The following is a 27256-nucleotide window of genomic DNA, read 5'->3' as shown; positions in this document are numbered from 1 at the left end:
AATATCACCGTAAAATAAGCCCGTCATTGTAGGTGTTCACGTAAAGCTTTTTCACATCCTATAACCCTTTAAAGAATATGTCGAGGAAAAGGAATATACTTTAAAACTATGCAATGAAGAGGAAATATGGGAATTTAACATGATCTCTGCATCCGAAGAAGACAGTGATGGGATGGTCTAATACGAATGGAAAATTTGAAATTTGATTTTATAAACAAGCAAGTCGCATGAGATCAGGTATGTATTTTTACGTAAACAAAAAGGAGTAAAGAAAAACATACTTTGTTATTGTTTTATACCAATCGGGTAAACCAAAAATTTAGAAGTCATAAAACTTTTACTCTCTTTTTTGTCATTTTTATGGAATTTTATTTAACTTTTTCATTAGACTTTGCGTACGTAAAGTGTGATCGTGTCAAGGGCCCTTAATTCGTCCTTGCTTACAAATGTATTCTTTGTAAACGAGGGTGACGATAATCGTCACTCTAGTATCTCATTTGTATGCGAGATAGTGGATACAAACCTATGCGTTTTGTAATCTATTAAGTGACTGACTTCTTCTTAGGTCAAGAATTAATCATGTGAATATAAATTATACGAATATTACTCTATTTTCTGTCATACGGAGGAATTTCATTTGACTTTACGTACACAAAGTGTGATCGTGTAAAGGTCTCTTAATCTACTTCTTTTACGCTTCTTTGGAAGTTCTTTTGGAATCAAATATGAGATTACAATTCACATAAATATTACTTTTTTAGAATGACTTCAGATGAAGTGATTTTGGAATCAAAATCACAAAATCTTATGACAAGCTTGTTTTAAAATCATTACTTCCTCAGGTATTATTCAGAACTTCCATGTAGTAAATTCCACTTCTTTTTCGCTTCTTTTGAAGTTTTGTTTTTTTTTTTTTTTTGGCTTAAAAATAATTAAATTTTAAATATTTCCAGACATTTAAAGAGCATAACTTATTCGCTTTAGCTTGAAGTATTTTAAATTTTCTATTCAAAATAAACTGATAACGAACAAAAGTTAATAAATTAAACAAAACAAATAAACAATTTTTTTGCACATTTTAAAAAGTTGTTTAAAGTTTATTGATAAGTCTGTCTTTCTGTTTTAGGCACAATACAGGTTGGTTGTTTTTTAATATTTTTTTTTAAACATTTCATTTTCAAAAAAGACTTAGGATAGAGTATAATATGTTAACCAAACATTAGAAATTAAAACGGTAATTAAGAAATTTTTTTCTACAATTTGCAATTGTGTCAAGAAATTAGAGGCATAACTATTAAAAAAGAAACAATTAATAGAAATTTATTATTTGTTAGATTTAGATTTTTGTTGTAAAAGAGCTAAAACACGTTGTTGCTATTGATTTTTAACGAAAATCTACAAACACACACACACGCACAGAGAAAAAGTGTTAAGTGAGGTTTCTGTTTTTCTTGTTGAAGCAAAAATAAAGCGCTTGCGCTTTAAAGCAGATTTTGGCAAAAAGAGTGTACGAATTGTAAAAATACGAACATTTATAAAAAAGGCGAAAAATCACTACTACCAATAATAAAAATAGACTTAAACTGTTTTATGCAATAAACACAGAGCTAAAGTACAGAGAAAATGTTATAAATACAAAAAAAAAAACAATATTTAAGAAAAAAAATATATAATAATAAAAACAACAACGAAACAAAAACGATGACGAAGTTTAAGGTATAAAAAATAACCAAAAGAAGATTCAACGTTTTTCCTGCTAAAACTATACAACACAACATCAAACGAGTTGGACACTTACAGGCAGTTGAAACAATATATAAAATAAATTAAAAAAAAAAAAATATTACAAAAAAATTTTAATTTAAATTAGAAGAAAAAAAAAAGAGTTTAAAATTTTATACAAAAAAAAGTGTTCATTAGTAGGTGCGTTGGTGGGGGGGAATAAATACGTTTTTCTAAATGGTGAAATTGGCTTAAAAATAAATTTTAATTTTTTTCCAAATTTTAAAAGAAAATTAGAAAATTTTTGTAAATGATTCACCATATTGCATTTTTTTAAGTGTGTTTTGACATATAGTTAATGGTGGTGCATTTAAGTAGATGACAGTGTTTTGCAAAAAAACAAAAACGACAATTTTATAAAAATCAATAAAATTTAGTTTAAAGAAATTTCTTTTTCTTATACAAAAGTTTTAGACAAAATAAAAACATTAAAAAAAAACAAAGTACAACCGAAAATAATAAAAAACAAAAGAAAATTAATTCATAGAATCAAAAGAAAATGTATTGTAAAGTTATATAATCTTTCTCACAAGTCAAAGGCAGCTAAAGAATAGAAAAAAAATCAAAGAAAACGTGTGTGTGCTGCATACAGCAAAATTAACCTTAAATGTAAATCATCATTAAAACCTAAAACCCAAAAAAAGCAGCAGCACAAGAGCAGCAGTTAAACAGAGGGGAAAAAGGGGCCAGCCATTAAAAACCAACACGAAAACTTAAATTTCATATAGTTTATATATATATATAGAACAGCAACCTACATTTTAGCAGAAATCTTCAACATTCACAATCAATAAATCTCTCTAGAGAAAAAAAATCAAAATCCTCTTAAAAGAATTATGGAAATTTCTTAAAAGAAAAAGCAAAAAAAAAGTAGCAGTAAAAGAAAACCTCATCATAGCAACAACAAAAGTCAAAATGGAATTTTCATAATAACAACAACAACAAACAATCAACATTCAATTAAACTAATAATTAATTTAATAACAAACTTTAAAGTACAACTTCCAACAACAACAGCAGCAGCACAACCCTTTTAAGCTCACCTCCTACTCAACTAACAAGCTCCTTAATCTTAAAAGCACCGCAACACAGCAATCGCAGCAACCACAGCAACAAAAAGCAAAAGAACAAAAAAAAAAAAAAAACTCCCTTAGAATGGGCAAGAAAAAAGTTCCGAGTGAAGATTTAATTGTACCACCACAAGATCAAAGAATATGTGGCACTATTTGTGTATGTCAAATGACTTTGGTATTAAGTTCGGTAGCCTTAGTTTATCTTACGGTAGCCATTTATATGCCCTCCACACGAGCGTTTAAAAGTGGCATCGATCAGACGCCCGTCATGTGTACGACCACAAGAGCCGTCAACAAGGAGAATTGTGACTGGGGCTCCTGTGGTGAGTGGTGCCTGAGCAAAACCTCGGGCGCCTGTATACAGATCTTTGTTAACTTACGCAACAATGGCACAAATCTATCCTTCCAGAATTGCACGAATTCGGCGAATAAGACGTGTTATGGCATCGATCAGGATAGCGCCGATAAGGCGCGTTGCATTAATGATGAGTGTAAGAATTTGACGGGTACATTTAATTGTACCGCCGGCCAGTGTCTCAATATAACGGATGCATTTGAGTGTGTGTTCAAGAATAGTGATTCGCCGGTTAAGTGTTCGGGTCGCAGAGGGAAGATCAACTGTATGGATATATCGGGTCTATTCTCGTGTAATAGGGGTACATGTCGTAAAATTCGCACGCCCTATAATTGCGATCGTCGCTGTGTCGATATACCAACACGCAACAAGAATGTGGTCATACTCAGCGGTGATAAGGTCCATCTTTCTCAGTGTCAAACTGCCATTAATGCTGACACCGATGAGGAAGTGTGGACCGATACCGAGGATAATGTGGTGATGGCCTCCTGCTATTTCATTAGAACCTCGTCCGATCGTGTGGATGCCGTCGACTGTGTTAACGGTTCTACATTGGACCACAATTTACTAACGGATCTTACGAATTTCACTTATCTGAGTCATTTGCATATATCTGTGGCCACTCTTGTGCCGGAGATCGCTCCGCCCGACATTGATCTAACCATATCAAATGAATCGAAACTTATGATCAATCTCGAGGGCTGTGTCAACACGCTCATGGATGAGTGTAAGGAGTTTCTCAAGGATTTCGGACGCGATGGCAGTGATCATAATGCCCGCGCCCGTTTTCCTTGTTACTATTCGCCCAATAAGAAGGACATTGTTGTCGCTCGTTTCAATCTAGAGGTGACATATCGTCAGTTTGTGGTTGCCTCAGTAGTGCCGTCCGTGTTGTTTGTGGTTTCGTGTCTGGTGCTGCTGCTGTGTCAGAAGACCGTTTATGTGGGTGATGATGCTAAGATGCGTTTTAAGGGTTGTGTCGATACCGATACGATATTATCGAAGAATGCCTTAGATCAGGGTATGGAAGATAATGGTGGTGTTGGCGGTGGTGGGGATGAAGTTATGGCTCTATGAGATCCGTCACGTAAGATTGAAAATTGAAAACTATTACTATTTTGATTGTATTCCTTTTTTTTTACTCTATAAACTGTTTTTTTATATTTATAAACTTTTAACAATTTACAAAAAATTATTAATAATATCATAGCCCCAGTGGTTTACTTTTACATTTTTATAGGTTTTAATACAAATTTACAAATACTAAATACAATATTGTGTCACACATTCTTGCGTATGTGTGTATATGTGTGTGTGCGCGCTTATCAGTGTGTATGTGTAAAAATACTAAGGTGGCCTGGTTGTTATTTAAAGAAAAAAAGTTTTAATAAATCTTTTTTTTGTTTTGTTGCAAACATTTGATTGTTATATTTATTATTGTTTAAGTTGAAATTTTTAATTTGTTTATTACAATTTTTTTGTTGGTGCTTTAAAGAAAAATGTTTGCAACTTGTCTTAACTTCCTGCCACTTATGGTTAGTTTAGCTTTTTTAGAATTTCAAAATAGTTTGCTTTAGATTTTCAATTAAGCTTTTTTTCTTATAATTTAACTCAGCGCTTCCCGTTATTTTCACTAAGTCCTTGTTTAGGACTTGCTTTATTTAGTTACACTTTTTGCGAAAACTTTTTGATTTTATAACAATTTAATATTTTATTAAAATAGCTTCTTAGAGAGAATTGCAAATTAAAAAGAACACTTATTTGCTCTGTTTTGTCAAGTTCTTATTTAAGAAAAGATTTTCCTGAAATACTGCTTTTTCAGGCAATAACTACAGACTGTCTAACGGTGGTCTTTTTCATCCACAGGGTAGACTTGAGAACGGTCTACCATCGCCCCTTTGTCTTCAATGAAGACGCAGGTGGCAATTTTTACACATTGGCTATGACCGGTACCATGCGCAAGTACTTTGCTGGAGTACTCGAGCTATCTAATCTCTTGCCAAAGTAGTCACGTTGTAAAACAACCACACTACTATTGCTCTGTTGATTCGGCAACAGCACCTAGAGACGTAACCGGTGGACCGAAGCACTATCCATCAATAAGCCGTAGACATAGTTCTTACTCACAGTGACACGCTGTGGCAAGTCGTATATGAACAGAGTAAACTCTGAACATATATGGACAAGGAAGGAAAATTAATTGGTATCACTTGTATATGATACCTTTCATCCATCATCATTCAACCCAGCACACATCTCATTTATCCGACACATTCAAAGAGAAAAACATACAACACATTCATTTAGGTATACGGATGGATGAGTCCCGCATACCTCTACATTCATTCCGTATCATATACAATTGACCCCAACCCATTTCCAACGCTTAGTCCCACAGTCACTCCTCTGTGGGGTATCTGTTGATTTTCGGCAACAGCACCGAACCTTATCCCGAAATATTGACTATTATCATGCATCAGTCTTTTAACCGCCACTTATTCTCTTCCCGCGAATTTGGGTTCAACCAACAGCCACTACGTGGATCCCGAAGGAACCTCAACCAACTGACCAGCCAGGACATAGTCCTGCGGGCAACTGGCCAACCGTAGTACCAGATTATGCGGTGCTCTGGTCAGACCTCTGGTAATCTATGCAAGGACTAAGCCAAGCAGTAGACTGAGACAACCAATTTTTCAGTCCCGGTCAGACTGGAGGTATTGGACCCTCTTTATACCCCGGGGTTGCAATAACACCAAGGCGGAGGTCTTCGCCATGGTAACATGCCCCCGGGGGGAAGGCAATAACTACAATGGAATAGTTCTCACAACCCTAGAAATATATATCCTTTTTTTAAATTAAACCCATTAGAGTCTTTAGCTTCATAGTATTCAGGTGCCATCTGTCGGTCAGAAACTATAAACGCCACCTACCGGACAAAAAATTAAAATTAACTTTATTAAGGTTTTCCTGAAATACTACTTTTTCAAGCAAAAACTACAATGGAATAGTTTTCACAAATCTAGAAATATAGATTGTTTTTAGTTTAAACCCATTAGAGGCTTTAGTTTCATAATTTTCTGACGCCATCTATCGGACAGAAACTATAAACGCCACCTATCGGACAAAGCGACACTTGCATTATAGCAATATTTTTTTTTTTCTAAAATCCTTGAAAAAATTACTAAAATACTTATTCCATTAAAGTTATTATAAAACTACTCTTCTGTAAAAATTAATGAAGTACATGATCCTATTAAGGCAGGACCATGTAGTGGATTATTAGTGATTAGTTTTGCAATTATTCCAAAATAATACACATATGAATTGGTCATAGGACATCACAAGTATACCTTTGCCATGTATTTGAATTAGTTTTGGATCAGTACAAGTCATTCGAGGAATATTCTTTACACACGAGTCCTGAATAGTCTAAAATTTGTAAATTTTCTGACAACATATGGACTCCACGACAAAGGAACGATCATTTGTTGAGAACAACAAGGAATAATGTCAATTTTGGATAACTCGATCTAAAGTCAGAGATAAACAGAGATCGAAAACAATAGTTGTCGAACAGGTCTGAACAAAGTCTGAACTACATATAAGGCGGATAAAGGAAAACTTAACAAACACTTATTTCTAAATAGTTTTCAATAGGCTTTGCAACATATCCAAGACCTAAGATTATAAGCTACCGTTGAAAGCAGATAACGTTGCTTTCACTGACGTATTCACGAGAATGCATTCTAAATGGCACATCAACGAGAATCCACCTTAGATGGTTCAGATCTCCAGATGTGCTTGACCCATAAGTTTCCAATAGAATTCAATATAACACTTCTCTATTGGCCAAAGCCAAATTGAATAATAAATTTCCACTTTTGGTACTTTTATTCGATACTGATATCAAATACCCAGCAAAAATAAAACGAAGTACTTCTAAAAGAATAACATTAATCACCACATCAAAAGTAGCACTGTTTATTGACTTTTAAAGAAGCGAAAAGAATCCAATTTTGTTTAAAATTGGATGTATATTTTGGGTTTGTGCTGATGTTTGTAGCACACAATAATATGGGTCATATATCCACCTTTAAGTATCGGCTCAGAATCATTTTTTGATTCGATGAGTCTGTCTGTCCGTCCGTCCATGTCAAACTACAGGTCACAATTTTGAAGATAATTCAATGAAATTTGGTACATGCTATTCTATTGTCCCAGAGACGAAGCCTATAGAAAGAGGGTAAGATCGGTCCATTATTTTACTTAGCTCCTATACAACAGAACCCCGATTAAGGCTTGTAAACCTTGTAATCAAACAACAGGTCGCAATTTGGAAATAATTTAATGAAATTTGTCATATGATCTTCTTTGGTTGAAAATGGACGAAGTCTGTTGAAAATGGTTAACATCAGTCCATTATTTTACCTAGCCCCCATACAACTGAACCCGAATAGGGCTTTTAAGTTCATAATTATGTTTAATATACTCGTATGTCGACAAAAACGTGCAAAACCAAGTTCAATACTAGCCTTGATGACCCTAATGAACTCTATAATTATAGGGCTTCATTTGACCCAAGCTCATATAAAAAGCCCTATTCAAAATTTGACTTAAATGTCCACATGATCATTGTTGGATAATAAGCAATTTAAGGGGAACTAAATGGTACTTTTAATAGTACTTTTCTAAAGCAAGCCCATAGGGAAAATAAAGGTACGTTTTTTCCTTTACAAAGAACTATGTATTATGAAATCAAATAGTTCTATTTAAAACAATAAAAAAGTTTGTTTATATCTTAAAGTCTTAAACATAACAATTCCCCCCTCTTATTGTCCACAAAACTAATTACATGTTACATTTTTCATATAATTATTAATATTAAAAAATATTAAAATCATTCCCTAATGTTACACTTAAAAACTCCCTAAGAATAACTTTAATCAACCTTGAATTATCTTTGATTATCATAATAAAACAATAAACAATGGTGACGTATGATTTATTAAAAATAAACTTATTATAATATCACACATACGCCACATATGAATAACTATAGATTTATCTACTTAAATACATATGTATATTAAAAAAATACAAAAAAAAAAAAAAACACAAAACAAATTAAGGTCAAACACCATTTATGGCCAAGTTGAAAATAAAAAATATAACAAAAAAGAAATATATATAAAAATGATACCAAAAAAAAAAAGAGTAGCAAGGAAAAGTTAAGTGAACAACTTAAATAGAACAATTTTATATTACTCTGACCTCTTGTCAGTGTATGTGTGTGTGTGTGTGAGTAATTATAAAAAGCCAAACTAGTTCAAGCTTTCAAAGGCCTACACAGTGACTAAAAAAAAGAAAGAGTAGGCCATGAAGACTGTTAGTCGTTTAGGCTACCAGCAGAAACGAAAGCAGAAATATGTCGCCATTTAAATAAACAAAAAAATAAAATATAAATATAAAATCTGTCTAAGAAAAGTAGCAGTATTTTGATTTTATTTTTATAAAATAGTAAAGTTTCAGTGTGAGTCTAACTGACTGACTCATCATAGGCTAACTTAATAGTCTAGCGGGAAGGAGTTTAGGAAAAAGGTTAATCTTTTGGTCAACTTAGACGAATTGCGATTCTCTAAAAGCTTTGCTCACACTGACTTAATAACACTTTCTGTGTGTATAAAGTACTGTCCGTTGGACCCGTTAGTTGTCCATATAAACCTTTAGTGCTCATAATTGACATTTGAGTCGTATACCCCTTTCTTCAGTTCAGTATATACCAGAGAGAGCGCCCCCTATAAATTTAAACTAATGGTATTTCCAAGGAACAAGTTCTGGTCTATAAAAAGGGTGAGGTAGTATTTCCAAACCAATTCTTAAAAAAACAACTTTTTGTACAAAATGGAATAGGTTTGACACATTCTGACACGGTATACTTGGCCGTGCTTAACGTTTGATCTCTTACGCTTCGTGATAATCTTTGGCGGATTCAGTTTTCATTTGTGTTAAAGCAGCATTTTAGTCATTCAAAAACAAGAACACTTCTCGAATTCGTATGGTTTTCAACTCCCTTACTTTGAAATGACCATAGATGCTCGCAATCTTGTGAAAGATGATCTTGGTGTATTGTAATCCCTGGGCAAAGAGGTTCTATCAGTACCGGGACTATAAACTGGTGATGACATTTAACTTCCTGACTAGTTCTTGCATGATTTAACATGGGTCCAACCAGAGAACAACATAATCTGGTATTACTGGTGGCCATTTGCTAGACAGACTATGTCCTGGCTGGTCAGTTGGTTGAGGTTTATTCGGAATTAATGAAGTTTTACAACCAAAATTTCGGGAAGAGTTAGTGGCTCTTAAAAGACTGATGCAAGATATAAGTTTGATGCTGTTGCCGAATAACTACCCCTCAGAGGAGTGACTGTAGGACAAAGCGTTGAAAATGAGATGATGATGTTAAATGTATATGATACTGGATGAGTGAACTTGTATTCGGATCTAATTCGCCCGCAAACCTGGAGTGAGTCTGTCGTTTAAATGTGTTAGATAAATGAGAAGTGTGGTGGTGGTAGATATACATGTGATACTAGGAATAAAGCGAAATTTGGATGTCATCAGCCCACATACTTAGAGTCTATCTGTCTTGTAAATGTGTAAGATGAGTCAGAAATGTGCAGGTGATATGTTGAAGGAAAATTCTTTTTATACCAGATTTACAACATTGTGTTTTTTCTGTGAGTAAGAACAAAAACTTGTGGCCTCCGGTAGGTTAGTGTTCTAGTTTGGTAGACCGGAGGCGGTGGGTTCGATTCCCAGCTGTGGCACTGGTTAAGGAGCGCACAATAGGCCCGATAGAGGCCAAAAAGTATTTCTTCGGATTTGATGTGTATACATCCTCCTTTTAAACTAACTAACTAAGAACAAAAACTTCGGCTTATTTGATTGACTCGTACGATTACGTCCTTAGGTGCTTTCCTCAACTCAACAGAGGGCATTCCATTTGCGTGGTTGTAAACCGAAGAGTTTTTTTGTAAATTAAGCAGCGGCACAGCAGTGGTCAGAGACTAGATAGCTGATGTACTTTTGCAAAGTAGACGTATGCTCTACCGGAAAGAGACAATACTGAAAGACACGTACTGATTAAACACGACCACTGTGAAATAAGGCCAATACTGGCGGGTGTTAACGTAAAGCACTTCGCCGTTCATTTGCCATATCACTATGCTTCACTTGGAGTTTTTTTTCAAATTAAATGTGTCAGTCTAATTGTCCACCAGTCTGAACGTTAGTCTATAGGTTAAAATCAATTTTCTGAAGATCCCTGATATCTTTGCTATGTAAATCTTTAATATTTCTATTAGACATATCTTCACAAAATTTTCTATATAAAATAATTTTAACGTTTAAATCTTATAGTTTAACTCACTCGCAAGTGCAAAATGATTGAAATTTAAATTTTCTTAAATTTCAGAATCCTCTCTATATTTTCCGCATATATTTATGCTTAATCGGATTAGAAGTTATATATTTTAAACTAATTTCAACTTTTTTCAAGTTTTCTATACACCAGACGTATGATTAATATGTTTTATAAGACAAACATTAAATATTAAGTATACGTCACATATGACTAAAAAAAGTTTAACTAACTATTTAAAAACCTACAAATCAATTTAATTCAAATAGTTTAACAAATCAAAAGCTAAATTCCAGAAAAAAAACTATAAATTGTTCATACACTCTACCGAAAAAAAAAACTTAAAAAAGTACAAAATATTTCTCTTTTAAAGTGCAATCAAAATGTTTTGTGAAAAAACCTTGATATCTCTTAAAAGTGCTTAAACAAAATTTTTTTACTAACACATCTACATATGTCCTATTTCAGCATATTTTCTGCTGAGTCTGCTATAACTTATAATATGCTAGTTAAGGCATTTTGCATTTTTTTCTCTGTTATTTCGAAATTCATTTCATTCAATAATAATTGATGGAAATAACCACGTTTTTTTAACGCCCAACACTTGTTTATTCTCACATTTTTTTGTTTTTTGCATTTAAAATATTAATGTGAATGCTACACATTCTATATGACAATATATTTCTATATTTACTTGCGTACTTTTTTTGTTCCTTTCAAAAAGAAAAAAAAAAACAATAAAAGCACAAATCTTTTAAACAAATTTATGCGGTAATATTTATATTGCAAAACATGCCATTTCAGTGGAAACAATAAAAAGAAAATGTTTTAAGTAACAACAATAAAAACTGAAACAACAAAAAGGACATTGAAATTGTTTTTGTTTTTGTCGTTGCTGCTGCTGCCTGTCACTGCTGCTATTGGCATACATATTTTAAAATATGTATAAAAATTCGTGGCAACGTTTGCGTTTTAGTTGTTATTGTAAAATGTCATGCCAAAAAGGAAAAAAAAACAAAGAAATAACTTCATATTGCATGTCTTTGAGGAAAGACACATACACACATTATTTGAAGTGTTAAAGTGTGTACACGAATAAGAATTCATTGCAAGCTAGAAATGTGGTTTACGATATCCACTGAAATGGCATGTAGTGCTGACAGTTTTATATCAAGTTTAACAATTGTTTTGTTAACTTTTTAAGTAAAACTTAAAATTTCCTTTATCAATTCTGTGTTGTTTTCTTTTCAAATCGATAGTTGAATAATCTTCTGAACACTTTCTCAAAAATTGTGTGATTTATATGCTAGTTAATATAGTTTGATATTCTATGATTAAACTAAAGATACAAGATTAAATCTATAATTTCTATAATACTTTCTTTTTGTATTTTTGCATCTAATGTTGTTACAAGAGAATTAAATGTTTAACATTTAATCATTTAAGACTATTTTACGATTGTCGTATGAGTGATATGTATTAGATATAAATGTATATATTAATCATACGGCAATATTTATTTTGGTTAAGTTGTATCCGAAGGTATACATCAAACCAAATGCCATGCGGCAGGACATTAACTGAGCCTGTTATGAAAATTTATATGAAAAATTTTATATTAAAGTTGTGAACTTTTGATGTTGAGTAGCTTTTTTCCTGGCTATAGTTCCTAAAAAATTTCCATTGTAAGATATACAAAAGATAGAATAATATTGCTATTAAACTCTGAAAAAATCAGAGTTTGTTTCAGAGTTTAAAAGACCCTTCGATAGATCTACATTAAACGTTTGTTTAATTTTGTTTAGATGTGATCATTATATTGTGTATCCTCTCATTATACGCGTTATCATACTAACAGTAGTTAAATAAACCAGAAGACTCAAACACGTAAGAATTAGGGTTCTATAGTTGAAAGAAGAGTTGACTTTACGAGTTTTAGCATTTAGTTAAAAGTCGACTTTTAGTATATTTTATAAAAAGTCGATTTTTCGGCTTTTTTCGACGTTTTTAGAATTTTCTCGACTTTTTCCTAATTTTTGACGTTTATCGAATATTTTCGACTTTTCGACTATTTTCGGTTTTTTTCATATTTCATTCAAAGGAATGAAATTTTGGACGGAAAGTAATGAGTTCAAGCCCAGTCTGTGTCGACTTTTTATTATACCCTTCGCCTTCGTGAGAAGGGTAGTTTTTTTGGTACTTTTTCGTTTGAGTTTTCTATAGTATTGAACCTAGAAACATGAATTTAAGTATGTAGATTCTGAATTCGGTGAAAACTTATAAATTGTTATAAATTTTTCCCACTTTTCGATTTTTACGCGTTTTTGACTTTTTCCGGCTTTCTCCAACTTTTTCCGACCTTTTTCGATTTTTCGACTTTTTTCGACTTTAATTTACAAAGTTGACTTTTCGACTTTTTTCATAGATGATTTTTAGAGACGATTTTGGAAGAAAATAGTCGACTTCGACTTTTCGACAAAAAGTCGATTGTTCGATTATTTGAATGTCAATTTATTGAACCCTAGTATAAATGATCTGTATTAGATATATATTGATATGGTAATCATACGACGTATGAAATAATGTAGCTGGACCATGACGGAGCCTGTTTAAAGCTCTATTACATGGAACATATTGTTAAGAAACTATGTTTCTTGGCCATAGTTTCTATGAATTGTCCATTTTTGTTGAAACACCAGTATTTTATTGCGAAAACTAGTAAAAGCTTAAAACAAACTTTTATTTTTTAAAATGCAATGCATTTCTATTAAAACCCAATGTTTTATTGATAAACTAATGATTTCTTGAAAAACCAGTATTTCAAAAAAATACTAGTATTTTTATAAAATCTGTATATAACAGAAAAATCTTTGAAAAATCACAATATTTCGTTGAAAACCCAGTATTAAAAAAAATTAAAAAAAAATCAGTATTTTAGAGATAAACAAATGTTTTATTCAAAAATGAGTATTTCAATGAAAAAATCTGAATTTTATTGAAAAGTCAGTATTTTAATAAAGAAACTGTATAAAAACAATATTTTACAAAAAATACTTATTTCTTTGAAAACTAATAATTTATTTCAACACCAAATTTTTTGTTAAAAAACAGTATTTTATTAAAAAAATGTTTTATTACAAAATTTCTACTTCAATGAAAAACAAGTTATTCTATTAAAAAACAAAATATTAGTGAACAACCAATATTTTATTAAAAACTGGTATTTAGTCTTTTCTTTGAAAACTAATATTTCATTCAAAAACCAGTTTTTTGTTAAAAAAAAACTGTATTTTAGTAAAAAAATGTTTTATTACAAAATTTCTACTTCAGTAAAAAACAGTATTTCTATTTAAAACCAAAATATTGAAAACCCAATATTTTATTAAAATTTATTAAAAAAAACATTATTTTATGAAAAACCAGTATTTTTTTTCTATTAAAAATAAAGTATTTCAATGAACAAGATGTATTTGATTTGAAAAAACTGTATTTCTTTAAAAACTAATATTTCATTCAAAACCTAGTCTTTTAAAAAAAACTTATTTTAATAAAAAAATATTAAAAAAATAAAAGATTTTAAAGAAAAATTTCTAATTCAATGAAAAGCTAGTATTTCTATCAAAAACCAGTGTTATATAAAAAATATATATTATCGAAAAAACAATATTTTACTAAAAAACGCTAATTTATTTAAAAAAAATCAATATTTTATTGAAAAACTAGTATTTTTAAGAAAACCCTTTATTTTGTTAAAAAAAATCAGTATTTTGTAACAAAAACTGTATTTTATTCACAAACAATCTTTCATTGATAAACCAAAGTTCTTTAAACAGAATTATATTTAAATGAACGAGCAGCATTTGTTAAAAAAAAAAACAGTATTTCTTTAAAAACTAATACTTCATTTCAAATCGAGTTTTTGTTACAAAAAACTTATATTTTCTTGAAAAACCAGATTTCATTGGTACAATAATATTTTATTTAAAAACAGTATTTCTTTAAAAACTCAATATTTTACTATAAATTCAAATTTCTATTGGAAACCCAATTGAAATCCTAATGTTTTATTGAAAAGTTTTTATTTGTTCGAAAACAAAGAAAACATTATTTAATTAAAAAGTCAATATATAAGTGTCCAGTTAGTTGTTTATATAAAATTCAAGATTTTATTGAAAATTCAGTATTATATTAAAAATCCAGTATGTAGTGATAATAAGGATATTTCTTTAATAAATCGCAGTTTTGTCCATTTAGTAGGACTATTTTTAATTGATTTTACTAACTCTACAGACGTATAAGCGATATTCAATAAATAAAATTAAAAAATAATCATACGCCACAGAGCACATAAAAAAACGAATTAAAAAAGAAAGAATTAAAAATTAAAAAAAAATAAGTATTATTATTGTAAAAATGAAAACTTTGTTTTGAATTAATTTACTTTTTTTAGTTTAAAAAGCACATTCATATCTAATTTACCCTTCCCGCTTGCTGCACATACAAAAACCATAACTTTTGCTTCATGTATAAAATATTAGGACATGACGACACGTCAAGACAAGACTGCATTATAACATTTATTTAAATTAAAAATAAAAACAAATAAAAAAATTATGAAAAATAATACAAAAACAACTCACACAGAGTAAAACTTAAATATCGTTACCAGCAAAGTCACTAAATTCCCACAATATTCAAAACCGACAATCAATAGTGACTTTTTTCTATACACTTTACTATTTTCAATAATTTTGGAATTGATAGATATTTGGCAATAATAAATGTACTAAAACTTAAAACTATTTTAGCAACTAAGTTAAAGATATTTTCTTTACACCTAATTCCAACTAATAGGGTGATAATATGGAGATATAAGTACTAAAGGCTTAAAGAATTTTTATTATTTTTTAATAGGTTTTTTGCATTTTAAACAAAAAAAAAATAAATTTACTCACTCATACATGTTTCAAAGAATTCCTTATTGTCTTGACTATAAAGTATATGGTATTAGTAGTAGTTGACAATGATGTGTCGTTTCACTTTAATGGCAAAAAGGTGTGGCTGTAAAGAAAGACATTAAAATAAATATTTAATGGTTATTGAAATAGTAAGGGCAATGACCTTAGAATAAACTTAAGAAACTATTGAACAAATGTGTTAAATTGTTATTTATTCAGTTCTTCTTCTTGCAATTATTAATTTATGATTCAATTAAATAAATTTTGCTACAATAACAATCTATATAGTTTTTATAATCGTAAAAAAATTCATAAAATTGATTGTGAATTTACCAATAACTAATGATTTTACTGGCTTCATCGACGTATGATTGATATTTATTACATACTAAAGATTTGAATATTTATCATACGCCACAGATTTCACAGTATTTTTGTGAATAGATTTTTTTTCTTTACTATTGATCGCTCTAAAGTTGTGATTATATTTCAGTTATTAGAATTGCTCATAGATCAGTCTATAGTCTGTACTATATACCGACATAATTAAGATCAGTCTGTAGTATTGACTATAAGTCAGTGAATAGTATTAACCATAGATTAGTCTACAGTCTTAACTATATATCAGTCTATAGTCTTTATTATAGATCAGTCTAAAGTCTTGACTATTGATCATTCTATACTATTGACAATAGATCAGTCTATAGTCTTAACTATAGAACAGTCTATAGCCTTGACTATAGATCAGTTTATAATCTTGTCTATTAATAGTCTATAGTCTTCACTATTTATGAGACTATAGTATTAAATACTCATCAGTCTATAGTCTATAGCCTATTGCCGATATAGATCTGTTTATAGTCTGAAATGAAGATCATACTATATTCCTAATTATAAACCAGTACATATTCTTATTTGTAGATCATCCTACTCTCTCGCCTTGATCAGTTTATAGTGTTGACTATAGATCAGTCTATAGTATTGACTATAGATCAGTTTATAGTCTTGACTATAGATTAGTTTATAGTCTTGACTATAGATCAGTCTATGGTCTTGACTATAGATCAGTCTTTAGTCCTTACTAAAGATCAGTCCATAATCTTGACTATAGATCAGTCTATAGTCCTGACTATAGATCAATTTATAATCTTGACTATAGATCAGTCTATAGTATTGACTATAGATCAGTCTATTGTCTTGACTATAAATCAGTTTATATTCTTTACTATATATCAGTCTATAGTCTTGACTATAGATCTGTCTATAGTCTTGACTATAAATCAGTCTATAGTCTTGACTATAAATCAGTCTATAGTCTTGACTATAGATTAGTCTATAGTCTTGACTATAGATCAGTCTATAATCTTGACTATGGATTAGTCTATAGTCTTGACTATTGATCAGTCTATATTCTTGACTATAGATCAGTCTATATTCTTGACTATAGATCAGTCTACAGTCTTGACTATAGATCAGTCTATAGTCTTGACTATAGATCAGTCTGTAGTCTTGACTATAGATCAGTCTATAGTCTTGACTATAGATCAATCTATAATCTTGACTATAGATCAGTCTTTGGTCTTGACTATAGATCAGTCTATAGTCTTGACTATAGATCAGTCTATAGTCTTATCTATAGATCTGTCTATAGTCTTGAGTATAGTTCAATTTATGATATTGACTATAGATCTGTCTTTAGTCTTCACTGTAGATCAGTCTATAATCTTGACTATAGATCAGTCTATTATCTTGACTATAGATCAGTTTCTAGTCTTGACTATATATCAGTCTATAGTATTGACTATAGATCAGTCTACAGATCAGTCTGTAGTTTTTACTATAGATCAGTATATATATATATATATATATATATATATATATATATATATATATATATATATATATATATTATATATATAATATATATATATATATATATATAATATATATATATATATATATATATATATATATATATATATATATATATATATATATATATATATATATATTATATATATATATAGATCTGTCTATAGTCTTGAGTTTAGATCAACTTATGATATTGACTATAGATCTGTCTTTAGTCTTCACTGTAGATCAGTCTATAATCTTGACTATAGATCAGTCTATTATCTTGACTATAGATCAGTTTCTAGTCTTGACTATATATCAGTCTATAGTATTGACTATAGATCAGTTTTTATATATATATATATATATATATATATATATATATATATATATATATATATATATATATATATATATATATATATATATATTATATATATATATATATATATATATATATATATATTATATATATATATATATATATTATATATATATATATAGGTCAGTCTATAGCCTTGACTATAGATCATCATATAGTCTTTAATAAAGATCAGACTATGATCATGTCTTTAGATCTGTTTACACTCTTGAGAATGATTTAGACTATAGTGTTGACTAGTGATTAGTCTATAGTCTTAATTATTGATCAGTTATAGTGTTATTGACTTCACTGTAGATCAGTGATTGATGAATTTGAAAATTATTTGTTTATATTTCAAGCTTATTATAATTATGCTTAAATGAGCTTAGAGTACAAACTATAGAAAACATTAAGCTTTTGTTATAACACAAAATATTTAAAAACAAATTATAATTTAATTTTTAATTTAAAGAAAAAGCTTAATAAAACTTTTTGTTTTCAAATAAAACACTTTTAAGTTTTTTTTAAGAAAATAAACAAAATTAAGCTTTTTTTATAAACAAACTAACAATTAGTAAGAAAAACAAAGAAACAAAAAAACGTTTTGGGTCCACCTAAATCCCAGCCGTTACAAAATGAACTCTCTTAAATAAAGTAAATGTTGGGTATGTTTTACTATAAAAAAAATATATTAACAACAAAATAATGTTTTATTTTTTTATGTATTTGAGCTAAACAAGAAAAAATCTAAGAATATTTGGCTAATTTTCTTTTGTAATTTGCAGGCATTCCTCTACTACAAGAAGACAGTCCAGTTCATCAGCCCGGCATATTTGCATTGCAATAAAAAGCAGTTTTTTTTTAAAATTATGTTTTAACAACAAAAACAATATTTATGTAAAAACAAACACACAATTACAACACAACCACACACACAATAAAAGAAAAACAAAGTTTTCTTTCAAAAGCGTTTTTAAGCAACAGAAAAAAGAGAAATATTTTTTATAAATGAAAAAAAGCATTAAACCAAAAAAAAAAATAATAAAAATGTTAAACATTTTGTCACAATAATTTAAAAAAAGCAAAAAAATTTAAAAAAAAATTTAATTTTTGAAAATCTTTGGTTAAAGATTTTCTTAGAAAAAAAAAGCAAAAAAAAAAATAAAATACGTACACTTTTGTTAAAAAGAGATTTAAGAATAGAAATCTTCCTAAATCTAAATGTTTTGAGTTAAAAGTTTATTGCTGTTGTTATATTTATGTATTGATTGAGAATTAAATTTAAATTAAGCAAAAAATTAGAAGAAAAAAAATTTTAAATAAAAAAACTTAAATTAGTTTAATTATAGTTAAAACAAGTTTTTTTTAGTTTTTTGTTGAAAAAAAAAAATTTAATAATTTTATTAGCTTGAAGTTAAAAATTTGTTTTCTTGTTAATTAATTATTATTATTGTTATTATTGCTCAAAAATAAGGCTAAACAGAAACACAGTTTAACAGAACAAAAACGCCAAAAGGTTTAAGGCACAAATTAAACAGATTAACAACACTTTTTTTTATAGGAAACACAACAATTACAAAACAACACTAAAGGACTTTAATTTACTACAAACACACATACTAACCACCACTCCCCCCCCACACACACACACACACGTTCTCATTAACTCAGCCCATCACTAACTTATTCACACAATCAAACGGTTTAGAGGGATGCGTGATCAAGGTCTTAGACAAATACAAAAACAACAACAACAACCAGAATAAAATCTTAACAAAAACCAAAAATTTTAAAGGAAAATCCTTAAGAGTAAAATTTAGCAAAAATTACTCTTGAAAATAAACAAAGAAAAAATTAAACTAAATTTTAGCAAGAAAACAACATAATAAACAAACAAAAAAAAAAAAAACAACACTAGTAATTAAAAAAATAAATAAATTATAGAATTTTTAAACAAAATAGTTAAATTTAAAAAAAATACCTAAAACACAAATATTTGGCTAAAACCTTTTAGTTAAAATTAAACTAAAACTAACGAAAACAAAAAAAAATTGTTGTAAAATAATCCCTTCTAAGAAAAAAACAAACAAAAATTTATAAAAAAATAGCTTTAATTTTTAACAAAAAAATCTAAACTTAAAACAAAAAAAAAAACAAAATATTATAAAAAACTACCGGATTACGCTTGGATTGCTTTTATTAAAACTTAAAAACAAAATTAAATTCAATTAAGAACAATTGCTTTTATTAAAACTTAAAAACAAAATTAAATTCAATTAAAAACAACTACCAAAAAAACGCTTTTTTAACATTTAACAATAAATCTTTTAATAATTTTCCCCTTTTCACTACTTACTTACACACCTAAACAACACTTTACATTTAAAACAATCATATCTTAAACACACACACACACACACACATAAACATTATTTAAAATTTTTTTCCAACAAACAACCAAAAGTAAACGTCAGTCATTATGAAAAAGAGTAATACCGCCAATACAATATTGTCTTCATTGCCCACAAGTCCGACCATGTCGGCCCAAAGTTATGCTGGCAGTAAATCTAGTCTAAATAGCAGTCGCTCCAGTCGTTCTTCTAACAATATGCAAACGACCAATTCGAAAAGCAATAAGGTGGATCATGAAATCGAAACTATTTTAGAGAAAGCAAAATTTTATACTTCAGTATGTTTGGGTGAGTATTGCATTTTATCCTCTCTCTCTCTGTTAGCTCTGTCAAACGATCTGATTTTATATATGATAATTTCAAACATTTTTTTTTCTAAAATCTTTTCTTTGTATTCAGGTACCACGGCTATTTTATCGGTTTTTACATTTCTATTTTTAATACCCTTTGTTGTTGATCCTGCTATATCGACTATAATTGCCGATTATGATCCAGTACCGGTTACCTGTATTGTTATCGATCATGTCTATGCGGAGGGTATTAGAAATTGTACATGGAGCTCATGTAGGGAAGGCTGTACATCATCGCCGAATAAGTAAGTAAAAGTAAAAAAGTGCATAGCTTTTATTTGTAATAGATCGATCTATAATGAAGGTAATACATCTATCTACAGCCCAGATTATATAATGGTCTATAGTAAAGACTACAGACTGATCTCAAGACTGAACTAAAGTCAAAACTGTAGACTGAACAATAGTGTAGACTATACTCTGATCTATAGTTAACATTATATATTATCTATAGTCAAGACTACAGACTGATCTACACTCAAGACTATAGACTGAACTATATTCAAAACTATAGACTGAACTATATTCAAAACTATAGACTGAACTATTGTCAAGACTATATACTGATCTATTGTCAAGACTATAGACTGATCTATAGTCAAGACTATAGACTGATCTATAGTCAAGACTATAGACTGATCTATAGTCAAGACTATAGACTGATCTATAGTCAAGACTATAGACTGATCTATAATCAAGACTATAGACTGATCTTTAGTCAAGACTATAGACTGATCTATAGTCAAGACTATAGACTGATCTTTAGTCAAGACTATAGACTGATCTATAGTCAAGACTTTAGACTGATCTATACTCAAAACTATAGGCTGATCTATACTCAAAACTATAGGCTGATCTATAGTCAAAACTATAGACTGATCTATAGTCAAAACTATAGACTGATCTATAGTCAAGACTATATACGGATCTATACTGACTGATCTATAGTCAACACTACAGACTGATCTATAGTCAACACTTAAAGACTATTTATTATATATTAACTTTTTAATTTTTCAGATGTCATCAATTATACGTAAATTATACCCGTATACCATTCGCAGAATGGCAAAAAAATCCACGTGATTTAGAGACCGTAGTATGGGATGTAAGCTATACGAAATTTTTAATAAATTCCGAAGGATGTGGTTATCCACCAACTACCAATTGTAGTGTATTTGCCAGACAATATGGGTAAACTCTATGACAATATTTAAATAAGTATTTTAAATCTAAAATAAATGCTTGTGTTGTTTTTTTAATACTAGATATAATCACATTAATGAACCATTCGCTTGCTACTATAGTCGTGCCTATCCTGAAGTGGTTATTGGTCGTTATTCTTGGGAGAATAATCTTTATCATCTAATACTATCACTAATAATACCCACAGTATTATTTGCCATATCGATTGGGGTCTTAAGCTATTGGTATTGTCCGTGTTGTGATAATGCCTGTAATAAATCATCAAGGGTTTATGCTGAAAAATTCCCCACTAAGGAAGAGTGAGTGTGCTAATTATTAGATAACTACTACTACTACTTATTTAATAATCTACTACTAGTACTATTATTATTATAACTCCTATACTCGTATACATTTAAACACACAAATAAACACAGTTTTATTGTTCAATGTTTTAAAATTTATATTAACAAACCTAAATTAAATGTAGTTTTTATTTTGTTGAATTTATTTTAAATTATATAATTATTTTTCTAAAATTATAGTTAATGAGACTTTTTGTTTAATTTTGTTAAATGTTTTTAATGTTTGAATTGAATTTTTTTAATTAAATAAATTGTTAAATTAACAAACAATGTTATTGAAAAGCATGCTTGATGAAATTTGTAATTGGTGGAGTGGTTGGAAATTGTTCAAAAAAGCTAAGAGAGCCATGCTTTTAAGTTTGTTAGTGAGAGTTGTAGTAAAACAGCTTTTTTTTACTATTTTTATAAAATTGGTCTATATTTTAAGTTCAAAAAATGTTGTAAATTTTTAATGCATGTTTTTGTTTAAGTTTTATTATTAGATTTAATTGGTTTTTAAGAAATTATTGTTCAAAACTTTTTCATTATATTTAGAAAAATCTAATTAAAAGTGTTTCTTTGAGAGACAAATTATTATTTTTATTTAAAGAAAATTTCTTATATTTTATATAAAAATAAACAACAATATCAACTATATTTTCTAATAACTTTTTTTATATTCATATATAGTATATATAAAAAACCAAACTACATACTTTTTTACAGGATTGCAAACTGCATGAAATGTAATCCGGAAAAATCTATTTCCCTGAATAGTTATTAAACTTTTTAAGAAAAAACTGAAATTACAATTAAAAATCTACACACACGATAAAAACTAGAGAAAACTTTAAATGCCTGAAAAGTGCCTGAAAACCGTTTGAATTTAAAAGAAAAACAAAACCAAGAAAAACAAAACTGAAAATACTAAAACATGTTAACAAGTAAAGATATCCTTTTATTCCTTATTATAAAACAACTTTAATTAAATATTTACACTTACTTTTATAAATTATTTAATTAAACTAAAACTTTCAAAATTTTATAATTAACCAAAAAAAGCACCAAGAGAAAATCCTACTCTGTTAGGGAAGGTTACCTACTACACCTTGTAACTTTTTATATAAAAATTTTACTTTAGAAATGAAACCCTTAGCACAAATCTTTTTTGTAGAAGTTAGAGTTGAAACACTTCTTTTTTCTTGATTTTCTCCTCCCCTCTTTAAAGTAGTTGTAATTTTACACATAGAAATTGTTGAATTTTACACAAATTAATCAATTAAATAATTTTAGAAAAGTGTAGTTGGTAGTTAGTACATAACTTATTGTTTACTTTTGTAGAATGTTGGAAAAACTTGAAATGTGAATGGAAGTTGGGTAACGCAGATCTTTAAAAAACATAATTAATAGTATTTAACAACTCTTATGGATCTATTTAAATATCAAAAGAAAAGATCTATAATAAAGATAAGAGATTGTTCTGATTAAGGCTATAGATCGACTGCACTATATATTGATCTACAGAAATGACTACAGACTGATCTATTGTCCGGAATATATACTGATCTATTATCCAGGCTATAAACTGATCTATAGTCAAGACTGATCTATTATCAAGACTATTATTGAATGATCTATAGTTAAAACAACATACTGATCTATAGTCAATACTATAGACTGATATAAAGTCAATACTATACCCGACTATATACTGATCAATAGTCAATAATACAGACTGATCAATAGTGAGGACTGTTTATTGTAAAGTGTGTAGAGTGTTCTATAGTTAAGACTATTGACTGTTCTATAGTCATGACTATAGACTGTTCTTTAGTCAAGACTATAGACTGTTCTGTAGTCAAGAGCGATCAATAATCAAGACTATAGAATGTTCTATAGTCAAGTATAGACACTGATAGACTGTAGATTAATCTAGAGTCAAGACTATAGACTGATCTATAGTCAAGACTATAGACTGATCTATAGTCAAGACTATAGACTGATCTATAGTCAAGACTATAGACTAATCTATAGTCAAGACTATATACTGATCTATAGTCAAGACTATAGACTGATCTATAGTCAAGACTATAGACTGATCTATAGTCAAGACTATAGACTGATCTATATTCAAGACTATAGACTGATCTATAGTCAAGACTATAGACTGATCCATAGTCTAGGCTGTAGAATGATCTTTAATCAAGCCTATAGACTTATCTATAGTCAGGTCTATGGACTACTCTGTAGTCTACATTATAGACTGATCTATAGTCAATACTGTTTTAAAGTCAATACTATACGCTTCTATACACTGATCAATAGTCGATACTACAGAGTGATCAGTAGTCGAGACTATAAACTTATTGATTGTAAAGTCCGTAGACTGATCTGTAGACTGATCTATAGTCAATACTATAGAGTGATCTATAGTCGTGACTATCACTGATCTTAAGTCAATACAAGAGACTGATCAGTAGTCAAGACTATAGACTGATCTATAGTCACGACCATCACATATCTATAGTCTCTCCCATAGACTAATCAAGACTATTGATTTGTCTATAGACTATAAAGTGATCGAAAGTTAAGAATTATGGACTGATCGATAATAAGCCTATAGTAATGCTTGCTCTGTAGTATAGACAGATCTATAGTAGATTCTTAACTGATGAATTGTAAAGACTATAGAGTAATCTGTTGTCTATAGTACATATGTACTTAAGACTAATAACTGATCTGTAGATAATGGTCTGCAGTAACTATAAACACTCACTTTTCAAGAAATTTAGAAATGCTAAATAAAATCCCCCCTTTAAATCCCACACCTTATAGAAAATGGCATGTGTTTTTCTTGACAAATCACATAATAAAAACATTTTCAAACACACACATACATAAAATACTAATATTACAGTAGTTAATAAATGGTAGTTTTGAATAATAGTTTTGAAAATTAAAAATGCATGTTTTATTAATGTAAACGTAATTAATTGAATGATAATTTTCATAATTTTACACGTAAATTTCTTTAAACTATACTTTTGAGAACGAATAACATTTTTCTTAAAATAAAAAGCTTTATTTTATTCAAATTCATTATAATTTTTAAAATTTTAAAACTAAGCCACTTATTATGGAAAACAACATAATTTCTTTAAATTTTTATAAAATGCTTTTTCAATTAAGTGGTTTTAGTTTTAAATATAATTTCACAAAAAACAATTCGTTTTAGTTTTATTTTTCTCACCCTTAAATTAATTTTTTTCGTAGAAAACTACTGTGTCACAGTGATGATGAGGATGAAATGGAATACTAGAATTAAAAAAAATAAATATATTTTTGTAAAGCAAAACATTATATTTTGAAAAAACAAAGCACTTTACAGAAAAAGAAACACCCAAAATTAAAGTTTTATTTAAATTCAAAATCATAGAAACACATCCACTCAATTTTTTTTTCGCAATTTTTGTAAAAAATTAAAAAAAAAATATATTAAAATCACATTAAAATTTATTAAAATTATGATTAATTAAAATTTAAAAATAAACCTTTATTTTTAAAATTTTTTTAATAGATTTTACTGATTTTATTGTAATCTTAAACAAAAATTGTTTAATAAATTATTTATTATCATTTTATAGTTTTATAAAATTTATTGTAATATTTCCCAAGTTAAAATTTTGTAAATTTCTTTCTAAACTTTCTTTTATTATTTTGTATATTATTTATTTGTAACTTTTACTTTTAGAAGTAAAGGATTTATGTTTTTTAGGATTTGTAAAAATAATTTGATTTATAATAGTTTATAGTTAATTTAGAAAATGATTTTAGCTTAGTTTAAAAATGATAGTTATTTTTGAAATACTATGGTAATCGAGTTATTCAAAATTCGTAACAATAATCTGCTTAAAACAATAGACGGATCAATAGTCAGATCTTTAGACTATAGTCCAGACTTAAGTCTAATCTATAGTCAAGACTATAGTCTGATCTATAGTCAAGATTATAGATAGATCTATAGTCCAGACTTTAGACTAATTTATAGTCCAGACTTTAGACTAATCTATAATCAAGACTATAGACTAATCTATAGTCAAGACTATAGACTGATCTATAGTCTAGACTATAGACTGATCTATAGTCTAGACTATAGACTGATCTATAGTCAAAACTATAGACTGATCTATAGTCAAAACTATAGACTGATCTATAGTCAAAACTATAGACTGATCTATAGTCAAAACTATGGACTGATATATAGGCAAGACTATAGACTGATCTATAGTCAAGACTAAAGACTTATCTATAGTCAAGACTATAGACTTATCTATAGTCAAGACTATAGACTGATCTATAGTCAAGACTATAGACTTATCTATAGTCAAGACTATAGACTGATCTATAGTCAAGACTATAGACTGATCTATAGTCAAGACTATAGACTGATCTATAGTCAAGACTATAGACTGATCTATAGTCAAGACTATAGACTGATCTATATTCAAAACTACAGACTGATCTATAGTCAAGACTACAGACTGATCTACAGTCAATAAAGACATATAGTCAAGACTACAGACTGATCTATAGTAAAGACCATAGACTAATCAAAAGTCAAGACTATGGACTAATCTATACTCAACACTTTAGAACGATTTATATTTAAGAGTATAGACTGAACTATAATCAGGTTTATTGACTGATCTATAGTCAAGACTATAGACTGATCTTTAGTCAAGACTATAGACTGATCTTTAGTCAAGACTATAGACTGATCTTTAGTCAAGACTATAGACTGATCTATAGTCAATACTATAGACAGAAATATAGTCAAGACTATAAACTTATCTATGGTCAAGGGTATAGACTAATCTATAGTCAAGACTATAGACTGATCTAGAGTCAAAACTATAGACTGATCTATAGTTCAGACTATAAACTGATATATAGTCAAAAGTATAAACTGATCTATAGTCAAGCCTATAAACTGATATATCTGTAGTTAGAACTATAGACTGATCTATAGTGAAGACTATAGACTGATCTACAGTCAAGACTATGGACTAATCTATAATCAACACTATAGACTGATCTATGGTCAAGACTATAGACTAATAAATAGTCAATACTATATTATGATCTATAGCCAAGACT

At 28.8% G+C, this 27256-nt stretch overlaps 2 protein-coding genes across 6 annotated transcripts; both read left to right on the top strand.

Moving 5' to 3' along the window:
• The first annotated feature begins 1140 nt into the window (after positions 1-1140).
• LOC111678672 lies at positions 1141-18707 on the top strand. 4 transcript variants are annotated; one of them, XM_046951461.1, is made up of 3 exons: positions 1141-1234; positions 2191-4297; positions 18595-18707. In XM_046951461.1, exon 2 carries the CDS (start codon positions 2938-2940, stop codon positions 4285-4287), a length of 1350 nt encoding a protein of 449 aa, XP_046807417.1. In that variant the 5' UTR covers positions 1141-1234; positions 2191-2937; the 3' UTR covers positions 4288-4297; positions 18595-18707. The 4 variants fall into 4 exon arrangements, with proteins under 4 accessions (XP_046807417.1, XP_046807414.1, XP_046807416.1 ...); XM_046951458.1 differs by having other exon boundaries at positions 1176-1234; positions 1335-4297; XM_046951460.1 differs by having other exon boundaries at positions 1196-1716.
• Positions 18708-20033: 1326 nt separating this feature from the next.
• On the top strand, positions 20034-25498 carry LOC111678674 (protein tipE). 2 transcript variants are annotated; one of them, XR_006940979.1, is made up of 6 exons: positions 20034-20508; positions 20620-20815; positions 21591-21764; positions 21839-22075; positions 22826-23043; positions 25373-25498. XR_006940979.1 is itself a non-coding variant. In XM_023440090.2 (5 exons), the coding sequence occupies exons 1-5, from the start codon at positions 20289-20291 to the stop codon at positions 25416-25418; spliced, it is 873 nt and encodes a 290-aa protein (XP_023295858.2). In that variant the 5' UTR covers positions 20274-20288; the 3' UTR covers positions 25419-25498. The 2 variants fall into 2 exon arrangements, 1 of the variants encoding a protein (XP_023295858.2); XM_023440090.2 differs by lacking the exon at positions 22826-23043 and having other exon boundaries at positions 20274-20508.
• The last annotated feature ends 1758 nt before the right edge of the window (positions 25499-27256 follow it).

The sequence above is a fragment of the Lucilia cuprina genome, chromosome 5 (genome assembly GCF_022045245.1).
Source record: "Lucilia cuprina isolate Lc7/37 chromosome 5, ASM2204524v1, whole genome shotgun sequence".
NCBI classification, from domain to species: Eukaryota; Metazoa; Arthropoda; class Insecta; order Diptera; family Calliphoridae; genus Lucilia; species Lucilia cuprina.
The sequence above is the reverse complement of the archived record's forward strand: the minus strand, read 5'-3'. Positions and strand labels throughout refer to the sequence as shown.

Bases quoted from the DNA above. Each gene is read 5' to 3' on its own strand.
- LOC111678672 (XM_046951461.1), top strand. From the start codon at position 2,938: ATGGGCAAGAAAAAAGTTCCGAGTGAAGATTTAATTGTACCACCACAA.
- LOC111678674 (XM_023440090.2), top strand. From the start codon at position 20,289: ATGAAAAAGAGTAATACCGCCAATACAATATTGTCTTCATTGCCCACA. The intron at 20,509-20,619 runs GTGAGTATTGCA...CTTTGTATTCAG, and splicing joins TTATACTTCAGTATGTTTGG to GTACCACGGCTATTTTATCG. The intron at 20,816-21,590 runs GTAAGTAAAAGT...TTAATTTTTCAG, and splicing joins TGTACATCATCGCCGAATAA to ATGTCATCAATTATACGTAA.